At 51.1% G+C, this 11816-nt stretch overlaps 1 protein-coding gene across 1 annotated transcript in view; it reads right to left on the bottom strand.

Annotated features, from left to right (window-relative positions):
- Window positions 1–122: 122 nt before the first annotated feature.
- MTCL2 (microtubule crosslinking factor 2) overlaps window positions 123–11816 on the bottom strand; it is an 87572-nt gene continuing 75878 nt past the window's right edge. The window contains exon 15 of the mRNA XM_055265134.2: window positions 123–9359. Coding sequence (XP_055121109.2) covers window positions 9207–9359 — 153 coding nt within the window. The 3' untranslated portion in view covers window positions 123–9206. The remainder of the gene's footprint in view (window positions 9360–11816) is intronic.

The raw sequence follows: 11816 nt of genomic DNA, 5'->3' as shown, positions 1-11816 counted from the left end.
AGCTGGCTGTGGCACTCCCTGGGCTCCCCACTTCCCAGGCAGCTGGAAGTGGGGAAAAGTTAGGTTTCAAATCCGTTGGGGCCCCCACCCACCTCATTAGGAAAATCAGAGAGGAGGCCAAGTCCACGGCAACTGTTCATATGACATACTTTACTTCCAATCTACAACCATTAAAAACGCTTTATAAGTTTACACTGTACAGTTATTCTCATGTCTGAAATAAGACACAGGGGCAGGGAGAGCTGGTGGATTGGACTGCAGTTGTCCTAGCACCCGATCCATCCTAGGAAGGAGCCTTTTGAAGACAGAAGTGGAAAGGAGAGAACAGTGGACAAGAGAGGTGGACAGTTGGCCCAAGGATGCCCTTGGTCCCTTCCCTCCCATGGGCCTTGCCCTGGGGTCCCCCAGGGCCCATGACTACAGGACCCTCACCAGGAAACCAGGCTGAGTGGGAAGGGGGTTCACAGTATTGGCGGGGGCTGGGGAGGGGCCAGGATGAGGAGGAAGGGCAGCTTCTGGCTCTCTTCCCAGCTGCTGGGGGTTGGAGTTGTTTTTTGGCACTGTCTGCAAGGTATCCCTGGGGTTGGGAGGAGGAGGAACTGGGGATTTAGGATTCTTTCTTTGTGGAGTTAAGATTTCTTTCCGCTTGAAGAGGGGCTATCTGGCCTACGGTGAGGTTCCCAAGGGAGAAACAGTCAGGGTCTTCTGCTTCCTGCCTCCCCAGGACTCCCACCCCCTCCCTGGCTGGCACCATCCACACAGCCTTTTGTAAAACCAAGTGAGAGAGGTGAGCAGGAGCAGGGAAAGAAACAATGTATGCTTTCTCCAGGCCCTCCAACTTCTCTTCCTCTTCCAAGAGGAGCGACTGTATGGTTGGTTTTTGTTGGTGGTGGCTCCCAATCTCAGGAGTCCAGATGAGGCTGGTGTTTTCCACCTGTTCTTGACCTAGCCAGTCCCAGTCCCTCCCCAGGCTATACTAATGGCTAGCCGAGATCAGCAGCTGGCATATTCTTATGCATGTCAGAATCATCTGGAGAGCTCCTTAAAACCCCAGCTTGTAGGGCCCCACTCCACAAGCTCTAATTCAGTGGGTCTTGGGTGGGGCTGCTAACTTGCACTTCTATCAAGTTCCCAGGTGATATTCCTGCTGCTGGAATGCAATACGAGAACCACTGGCTGAGAATGGTGCCCGCAGTCACCTCATTCTCAGCAGCCTGGTGTCTCCTGGGCAGCACTAAGGAGCTGGGCCACAATTGGCAAAGCCCAGCCTTGGGGCACCACATCACCTGGGAAGCTGCTGGAAATGGTCTTGGGGTGAGTCCCCCGTGCAGAGAAGTAAACTAAGGCACAGAGATCAGCGGCAGAGCTGAGAGAGGAGCCAGGATACCAGGGCCCAGTAGAGAAAGGATGGGGCTGCAGGACCCTACAGCATGAGGGGTGCTCTAGGGCCCACAGGGCCATCCTGGTGCTCATCACAGGATCACAAGACTGGGAGGGTAGGAGAAGTGAAGACATCTGCCCAGACCTGGGCCAGGTTTCCAGATTGCCAGTTGAGGTCCCTCTTCCTGGGAATGGTTTGAGTGGCTTCCAAATAAAGAGTGACAAGGCAGCCAGCCCTGACTGCCTCAGCCCTTTGAAGATGTTTAGAGAAAACCAAAGGTCCCTTCCTCAGAGCATGGTGTCCAGAAAGCTGGTGAAGGGCAGGAAGGGAGAGGAGCAGGGCCGTTGGGATAGACAAGCAGCAGAGGAAGCTCCAAGGAGGGTGAGGAAGGAGTGGCAGGGCTGGCAGTGGAGAGAAGCCCTGAGCAGGAGACTTGGGCCCAGCATCATGTCCTCAGTCCCCTCAGGACTTGGGTCTGGGGATTTTGCAAACTGCAAATGCTGTTGGGTTGGGAAGGGTAAGGCAGAGAGTTGGGGGTGAACTGTAGATTCTGCCAGGACAAGCAGCTCTGAGAGTGGTGAGGTCCAGAGGAGAATGGAGAGGATGGTTGGATACCGAATGGACAAACAGATGGATCAATGACCAGAGACAGGGAGAGAAGAACCTGTCAGGCAGCGCCTGCTTTACAGTCAGGGCCATCTGGGACTGGGCAGGGCAGAGGAGGAAAAGGGAGGGATCCAAGCCCCCACCACCACCACACACACGCCCATTGCAAAGTGCTGGGGCTGCTGCTGGCAGGCTGCTTACAGAGAAGACAGCGTGGCTCAAGGGTGGCACTGGGGGGTTGCTGGGGCAGGGTGATCCCAGTGAGGAGGGCTGGCAGGGCTGGTGCCTCCTGACGCATTGGAGGAAGAGGCTTTTTTTTTTCTTTTTTTTTGGTGTGAGAAAACACAAAATAAATAAACACAGAACCAGGACACCACCACATTTGAGTGCAAATATCAGAGTTGGGAAACCAAAGACGCAGACAGGAAGGCTTCCCTGGTGGGAAGCAGGGGGATGGGAAGCCAGTTACTGAGGTTACAGGAAAATCCGCAGGAGGGAGCAGTGCTGGGAAGAACATCCTGGGAGGACTGAGGGCTGAATACTAGAGTGAGCTCCGGACCCAGAAGAGGAAAACCTGGCATGGACCAGGGCCACTCCATCTGCTGGCAGGAACCAGCCAAGAAGAGGAGGCAGGAGGACAAGAGGCTTTGGAGGGGAATGATAAAGAAAGAATGGGTGAGTGGTGAGAAACAGACTGAACCCAGAGAGAGGAAGGGGCTAAACCAAGATTACAGAAAGTCAAAGCAGTGTCTCATTCACTACTGGGGACGCAAGACCTGCTGGGAGTCAGGAAACCTGGGTTCTGGTCTTGGCTCTGCCTCTGGTTTGCTGTGTGACCTTGGGTGAGCCACTGCCTTCTCTGGGCCTGATTCCTTGTCTCAAAAAATGAGGGGGCTGGACACAAAAGGACAAACACTATATGATTCTACTTAAAAGAGATACCTAGAATAGGCCAATCCACAGAGAAAAAAAAAAAGTAGAATAGAGGTTACCAGGGGCTGGGGACAGGGGGAATGGGGAGTTACTGTTTAGTGGGTATAGAGTTTCAGTTTAGGATGATGAAAAAGTTCTGGAGGTGGCAGTTACACATTGCAAATGTACTTCAAGCCACTTAGAAATCTTTAAAATGGTAAATTTAATGTTATGCACATTTTGCCATAATTTTTTTAAAAAGGAAGGAGTTTAGACCAAATTATGTTATGGCCTCCTTGCTATTCATGAAGACTAGTGAAGGGGGTGAGGAGAATATTGTCCCCCACCCCAGGGCCAGGGCACTGAAAGGCTGGGCTGGGGACACTGAGTGTGATCAGACCACTTTCCATTTGTGTAGAACCTTACACTTTTCCAAGGAGACTCGCAGGCAGTGTTGCAGTTGGTCCTCACCACAGTTACATGGGGTGGGACATTATCCTCATTTTACAGATGGGGAAACTGAGGTATAGACTAGAAACATGATCTCGCCAAGGTCATTCACGTCAGTGGATTATTTATTTTTTTAAATAGTCACCTGGAAAACATCCTTGCATCTTAGGTTCACCCGTTGACTCACCAACTGGCTCAGTGGCCCTTGATGAAAGGATACATGCTATAAATTAGTAGAAGAGTTCGTCTCCTGGGGCAAACATGCTTGCTTCCCATAATTGGATGATAAAAATTATAAATCCTGATGTGTTTCTCTTTTTACCATGGCTGCCAGGAAACTCAAGAGTAAAACTTAATTGCATGATTATGGGAATTAAACCAGTTAGATTTAGAGAATAATTTCTCTTGCTTTTTTACTTCATATTTTTATTTTATTGAACCCCTATGATTAAGATTGTAAATAGCCTCTGATGCTTTTTGAAAATCCTGAGTAATTAAATCAGTTTGGTTGAGGACTCGATCCCTTAAGTCCCTGCTCAGTGCTCAGTGCTCTTTTTAAGATACAGCATCATGTTTATTGGCTAAAAGAAAGATGAGGCTGGACGCCGTGGCTCACGCCTATAATCCCAGTACTTTGGGAGGCCGAGGTGGGTGGATCACCTAAGGTCAGGAGTTCAAGACCAGCCTGGCCAACATGGTGAAACGCTGTCTCTACTAAAGATAAAAAAATTAGTCAGGCGTGGTGGCACACACCTGTAATCCCAGTTACTTGGGAGGTTGAGGCAGGAGAATTGCTTGAACCTGGGAGGTGGAGGCTGCAGTGAGCTGAGATGGCGCCACTGTACTCCAGCCTGAGTGACAGAGCAAGACTCTGTCTCAAAAAAAAAAAAAAAAAAAAAAAAAAAAGAAAGAAAAAGGAAGATGACCTGGCACGCTGGCATGGTGGCTGATGCCTGTAACCCCAGCACTTTGGGAGGCTGAGGAGGGCAGATCACTTGAGCCCAGGAGTTCGAAACCAGCCCGGGCAACATATGGAGACCCCCTGTCTCTAAAAATAATAATAATAATAAATAATAAATAAATAAATAAATAAAATATAAATCTAAAAAAACTTAAAAAAAGAAAGATAGCCTAATAATCAGGGCCACAAACACCAATGGTGTGGCCAGTATTCCCTAGGATCCCCCTGGGAGGGCTGGGTTTTTTTTTGTTTTTTTTTTTTGAGACAAGTCGTTCCGTTGCCCAGGCTAGAGTGCAGTGGCACAATCTCGGCACACTGCAACCTCTGCTCCCCCCGGGTTCAAGTGATTCTCCTGCCTCAGCCTCCCAAGTAGCTGGGATTACAGGCATGTGCCACCACACCTGGCTAATTTTTGCATTTTTAGTAGAGACAGGGTTTCACCATATTGGCCAGGCTCGAACTCCTGAGCTCAAGTGATCCACCCGCCTTGGCCTCCCAAAGTGCTGGGATTACAGGTGTGACCACTGCGCCTGCCCCCCAACCCCAGGAGAGTTTGTTAAACATGCAGATTCAAGGTGGGGCCCAGGAATCTGCATTCTGAACATGCCCTCAGAGAATTCTGCTGAATGGGGACCTCAGATCACCCTCTGGAATACACAGGCTCAGTGATCTGGAATGGACTTGTTTTATGCCCGGGTTGGCCAGCAGCATATTCTGGGTATTCTGGACCCACCAAAAGCCCCCAGTAGGGCAGCAGATTTGCACAGCAAACAGGACAGAGTTGGACTCAAGTTCTCATCTAAACTCAGTGACTTCTCATGCTCTGGGATGAGACCTGCACCTCAGTTTCCTCATGGCAAAATGGGCACACTAACCCATGTCCTCCCAAGGCTGCCTCCCAGAGTTGTCCCTGAGAGGTCTGAAGGAGATGTGGGGTGGGAAACGATTTCTTTTTTGAGATTGGGTCTCACTCTGTCATCCAGGCTGGAGTGCAGTGGCGCGATCTCTGCTCCTGTAACCTCCACCTCCTGGGCTCAAGCGATTCTCCCACCTCAGCCTCCCGAGTAGCTGGGATTACAGGCACGCACCACCATGCTCAGCTACTTTTTTGTATTTTTAGTACAGACAGGGTTTCACCACGTTGGCCAGGCTGGCGTTGAACTCCTGACCTCAAGTGATCTGCCTGCCGCAGCCTCCCAAAGAGCTGGGATTACAGGCGTGAGCCACCGTGCCCAGCCAGGGGAAATGTTTTCTATATAGTAAAGTGCTTTAGGTGGGATGTGCAGGGGATGATGATGACCATTATTATTACTATTAAGGAAGAAGTAGTGGGAGCTTGGGGGGTCTGGTGAGGCTAGAAGCAGGGGACATTCTAGATAGGAGGCGGGAGGGAGAAAGAGCCTGGACGCTGGGTGGGCCAGAGGAGAAGAGGCTGGGTGATGAAACCATAAAAGTGCATGCGGGTGGACATGATGGAACCATGACAGCACAGGGTGTAAGAGGGTCAAGTCTTTGGGCCCTTGGCCTTGTCACATCGGAAGCCAACTGGTAGAAGAGTGCCCCTGGGGACACCTAGAGGTGGGACCCATCTTGAGTTCACAGAAAGCAAGACCTCTTAGAGGTCAGCCTTTGGTGGGAAATAAACTGGGGGAAAGGGCTGGCACAGAGTCAGGGGATTGGATTCTGATGTCTCATGTGTGCAGGCCTAAGAGCCACTGATGCACCAAAATGACTTGATTTGCATCCCAATGAAGTCATCATTCCAAAAGGGGCTGATTTGGCTCTGGGAAGAGGTGAGACATAAGAAACATGAGGTTTCCCAGTTTAGGGCCAATCATGCCAACTGGTCCCCCATTTCTGCCAACCAACTGGTGCCAACCCCATGGACCCAAGCCAAGTAGTCTATGGGGGATTGAGACCCGAGGGTTCCTTGGGACTTTGGTTGAAGAGAGAGTGGAGATGGGGAAAAGACAAAGAAGGATAAAGGAGGAGAAGGAAGGGGCTAGCAGTAAAAGGCAGAGAGGCAGGAGGAAGGGGGAGAAAGGGTTCGAGAAGGGCAGCATTCCTTCTTGGGACCCCAATTCTCCAGGGAATCCCCACTGTGGGTCAGGCAGTTTTCTGCTTTGGGAATGTTACCAAGACTTAAAAGGCATTTGAAGAAATAAACAAACTTAGAAATTACATTCCAAAAGAGTAGAGAGTTTTTACAAACCAATCCCCCCACCCCCAAAAAGAAAACAACCAGTTACCAAGTAAAATGCTAAAAACCAAACCAAACCAATATTTACATGTAACATTTTCAACCCCATCCAGCCCCACGTCCAGAGGCTTCTGCAGGAACAGTGATGAGAGGCCTTGCACAGTGGCATGCAGGAAGTAGAAACTGGGGCTTTACTGAAAACCAAGGTCTGGCTGAGACAACGAAGACGCAAGGACAATCCTGGACAGTACGATGGTAAGGCTGAGTGGTCCGTAGGTCTTGGGGCTCAGGTCCCACGGGGATTTCTCCCCGAGGCTGGGTATGCAGCCTCCCTGGCTCTCTGTCGCTCTGGGAGGTGGCAGAAGGCCTCTGGTGGCTTGTGGCCTGATGTGAATCCCCTCACCTGGAGATAACCTTGGAGGGCCCCCCTGATCTCATGGGTGAGAGCAGCAGCATCCAAGAGCGGAACTGACTCACAGCTCCACTGGCTGCCTGCTCTGCCCACACCAGTCACTGGGGCATGGAGGAGGCGGCTGGAGGGACTGGCATGACCCTGGTGTTCAGCCTGCAGGGAAGGGAGATGCAGGACTTGGGGTAACTGGTCCAGGTGATCCCAAATGGGTGGGTCTGGGAACTGGCAGGTGGGAGGTGGGAGTGCAGGGGCGCCTCCAGAGTCCTGGGGGCAAATCAGCAAAGCTACTGGCTTTTGGTCTTCCTGATGGGCAATTCTGCAGACAAGCTGATCCATCCTGGTGTTTCCACTCTGGTCCCCCGTCAGTTACAGGAAGGCTGAATGTCTATGTGTGTGGAGAGCATGTGTGCAACCAAAAGGGGTTCACCAGCACCACGGGGAGGCCATGGGAGGCACTGCCCCACATGCTGCAATGAGCCACGTCAAAATCCAACCAATGGCTCAGGCAGCTCACAGGCGATGTGAGGAAGGGTGGGCAGCAGAGCTGGGGCAGGGAGAAGAGCCGTGAAAGGCCATAAGGCTAAGGAGAGAGGCTGGTGAAAAAGCTGGCAGGCTGGTGAGAACCGAGGCAGGCTGGGAGACACACAGGTTTATGTGCAAAGCTGCAATAAACAACATTCTCAAAGTTCAGTCCTGTTTTCCTGTGAGTTCTCATTTGGGAAACTTGGAGGGATCTCCACACTCTTAATAGAGCCTTAGTAATCCACGTTCAATTCATGAAGAAAGGTGTCAGACGGAGGGAGGGAAATGAGACAGGCAATGGAGAACATCTCGGGAGTGGTGATGGCCGTCCAGCCCTCCACCTTGTCAGTGAGTATTTATAGACTGACCGCTGGGGCTGGCCAAGTACCAGGCATCGAGTAATAAGTAGTGTTCTGAGGCCACATGGCCAGCAGTGTTGGGGTGCAGGGCTCCAGCTCTGTTGAGGGGCCCTCCAAAGCTGACCAGGAGACCAGGTCTCCAAACCTGGCTGCCAAGCTGCCTCGTCCACCCAGGGGACCCCATGCCTGTCCATGCTGTTAGAAGCCCCATGTTGTCCCAGTGGCAAGAATGCATGTTTCAACCTCCAATAAATTACCTTAGGGACTTTGGGGTAAATTAAATTATTAAAATAAAGTAAACCACCTTAAATATTTATAGTATGAAAAATTCAAATAAACAATCTAGGCAAGATATGTGTTTCCAGGCCCCAGTCTACTGCTGTGTCCCGGGCTCTGGCCTCTCGGTGTTCTCCTGGGCCTGACCTGGCCAACCAAGAATCTCTTACCGGGAATATCTTTGCCCCCCGACCAGCTGCAGGATGTAAACACAGTGGAGATGTAGTGCCTGCTGCCTCTCAGGGTGCCAGGGAAAGAGGCCTCTGAGATCACTTGAGATCAAGGCAGTGTATTTAGGCATTTATCTATGCACCAGGTCTTGAGACTGACTCTACCTATTTCTGTCCTCAAGGGGTCTGCTGGGAACATTGGGGCCCCAAGTCACTTTGGCAAGGAAGGCAATTGCAATAACTCCCCAATCCTAAGCCCTGCACATTTCCACTTCGCCTCCCAGCTCTTGCTGCATCCAGGCTATGGGCAGGGAGATCCAGGGCTCCAGGACTCCAAGCAGATACTTGGCCCTGGTTACTGCCCTATCATACTCCCTCATGTCCCAGCAATCTAGAGCAGTGGGGCTGGGAGGAGGAGGATGTGGAGAGAAGGAGGTGACGGTGATGATGCCCAGCAAGGCTCCACCAGGAACCCAACATGGAGCCCTAGAGCAAAGCCCGTTCTTCTCAGCAGTGTCTCCTGCTGAGAATGAAGGGGTGGATGGTCAGCAGGAAACATCTCTCTGACTCCTTTTCCCCAAAGGCATGGCCAGACATGTATCCTTCTTGGGCTCTTCCAAGAGGGCGGCATGGGCAGAACCAGGCAAGGCTCTCTCTTAGGACCCAGGGATCGGCTCTTGACAGATCTCTCAGTGGATGCTTGGGAAGCCCAGGTTTGGTCTCTCTCCCACTCACTGCCTTCCCCTGGGAAGTCGGAGCTCACCACCCAGGGGCCAGCAGGAGACCCGGCTTTACCTTGATGTGAAAGCTGCATTCTGGCAGTGGCATCGCTGCTGTTCCTCCAGAGCCAGACAATGTTGAGGACACAGCCCCTCGCCTCACCTCATTTCGTCTCCGCTGGTTCCCTTCTGCTATCCAGGGGCTGGGCTGGTTGAGGCGGGGAGCTTGGCTGCTCTGTCACTCGCTGGGGGGGAGTGCCCTCTCCTCCCCACCCCAGCTGGACTCTGAAGGGTGCAGCCTGCACTTGGAAGGAGAGTGGCGGATGGCAGAGCGGGACGATCGGGCGAAGCAGGAGGTGAGAGACTGGGTGCTACAGTCACAAACAGCGTCCTAGGAAGAGGGAGGCAGGGAGGCAGGAAGTCAAGAGGAGCCAGGAGACATGGGCCACCATGCGCCGTGTGGTACGCCAGGCAAGGAACTGAGACTCGGCCATAAACCAGTTCCCAGGGCCTGAAGCTCCTCACTGGACCAATTTTTTCTTTCTGTTGTTCTCCCATTAGAGCGGTAATAGAAGTTCATTGTAATAGATCCTAGGCCATACAGAGAGGACAGTGGACACTGTCCATGGTCCTGCACACCAAAGAGATTCTCAACATACATTTACCAAAATTACAGCTTATTTTGCAACTGTAAAACACAAACACTTTTCTGTCACTAGGTATGTCTAGATCTCCTTCCTTTTTATCCTTTTTTTCGTTTGAGACAGGGTCTCACTATGTTGCTCAGGCTGGTCTTGAACTCCTGGGCTCAAGCGATCCTCCTGCCTCAGCCTCCCAAACTGCTGGAATTAGCACCTTTGGGTGCTCATGCCTCCCAAAGACATGAGCCACCATGCCTGCCCGATCTCCTTCTTTTTTAGTGTCTCTATACCATTTCACTAGATAGAAATAACTGATTTATATACCCAATTCGCTTTTCTTATTTTTTTATTTTTTAGACAGAATCTTGCTCTGTTGCCCAGGCTGGAGTGCAGTGGCACGATCTCGACTCACTACAACCTCCAACTCCCAGGTTCAAGTGATTCTTGTGCCTCAGCCTCCCAAGTAGCTAAGATTACAAGCGTGTGCCACCATGCCTAGCTAATTTTTGTATTTTTAGTAGAGATGGGATTTCAGCATGTTGGCCAGGCTGGTCTCAAACTCCTGATCTCTAGTGATCTGCCCGCCTCAGCCTCCCAAAGTGGTAGGATTGCAGGTGTGAGCCACTGTGCCTGGCCCCAATTCACTTCTGATGTACATTTGGGTAGTTTCCAATTTTTTACTATTACCAATAAACAGAAATAATGATCAAAAGTGCTGCTGCCAGGCACGGTGGCTCATGCCTGTAATCCTAGCACTTTGGGAGGCTGAGGCGGGTGGATCACGAGGTCAGGAGATCGAGACCATCCTGGCCAACATGTTGAAACCTCATCTCTACTAAAAATACAAAAATTAGCTGGGCATGGTGGCATGCGCCTGTAGTCCCAGCTACTCGGGAGGCTGAGGCAGGAGAATCGCTTCAACCCAGCGTGTGGAGGTTGCAGTGAGCTGAGATTGTGCCACTGCACTCCAGCCTGGGCGAAAGAGCAAGACTCCATCTGAAAAAAAAAAAAAAAAAAAAAAAAAAAAAAGTGCTGCTGGACAGCTGGGCATGGTGGCTCACACCTGTAATGCCAGCACTTTGGGAGGCTAAGGCAGGTGGATCACCTGAGGTCAGGAGTTCGAGAGCAGGCTGGCCAACATGGTGAAACCCCATCTCTACTCAAAATACAAAAATTACCCGGGCATGGTGGCACGTTCCTGCAGTCCCAGCTACTTGGGGAGAACTGCTTGAACCCAGGAGGTGGAGGTTGCAGTGAGCCGAGATCACATCACTGCACTCCAGCCTGGGGGACAGAGTGAGACTCCAACTCAAAAAAAAAAAAAAAAAGTGCTGCTGGGCTGAGCCATGTGGGAGGCTGAGCCAGGAGGATCCTTTGAGCCCAGGAGGTCAAGGCAGCAGTGAGCTATGATTGTGCCACTGGACTCTGGCTTGGACAATAGAGCAAGACCCCATCTCTTTAAAAAATAAATAAAATGGCCCGGGCGCGGTGGCTCATGCCTGTAATCCCAGCACTTTGGGAGGCCAAGATGGGAGGATCATGAGGTCAGGAAATTGAGACCATCCTAGCTAACATGATGAAACCCCGTCTCCACTAAAAATACAAAAAATTAGCCGGGCGCGGTAGCGGGCGCCTGTAGTCCCAGCTACTTGGGAGGCTGAGGTAGGAGAATGGCGTGAACCTGGGAGGCGGAGCTTGCAGTGAGCCAAGATCGTGCCACTGCACTCCAGCCTAGGCAACAGAGCGAGACTCCATCTCAAAAATAAATAAATAAATAATAAATAAATAAAATAAAAGTGCTGTGATAGAGCCAAACTGCTTGGTTAAAATCCCAGCTTTGCCAATTACTAGCTGTGTGACCTTGGGAGAGTTACTTAACCTCTCTTGAGCTTTGATTTCCTCCCCTCTCTCTTTTTCTTTTCTTTTTTTTTTTTTTTGAGATGGAATTTAGCTCTTGTTGCCCAGGCTGGAGTGCAATGATGTGATCTCAGCTTACAGCAACCTCTGCCTCCCGGCTTCGAGTGATTCTCCTACCTCAGCCTCCCAAGTAGCTGGGATTACAGGCATGCGCCACCATGCCCGGCTAATTTTGTATTTTTAGTAGAGATGGGGTTTCTCAGCATTGGTCAGGCTGGTCTCAAACTCCAGACCTCAGGTGATCGGGTGAGCCACTGCGCCCAGCCTCTTTTTATTTTTCTTTATCCATC

Source organism: Symphalangus syndactylus, chromosome 24, assembly GCF_028878055.3.
Source record: "Symphalangus syndactylus isolate Jambi chromosome 24, NHGRI_mSymSyn1-v2.1_pri, whole genome shotgun sequence".
Lineage (NCBI taxonomy): Eukaryota > Metazoa > Chordata > Mammalia > Primates > Hylobatidae > Symphalangus > Symphalangus syndactylus.
This window is presented reverse-complemented; position numbering and strand designations above follow the sequence as displayed.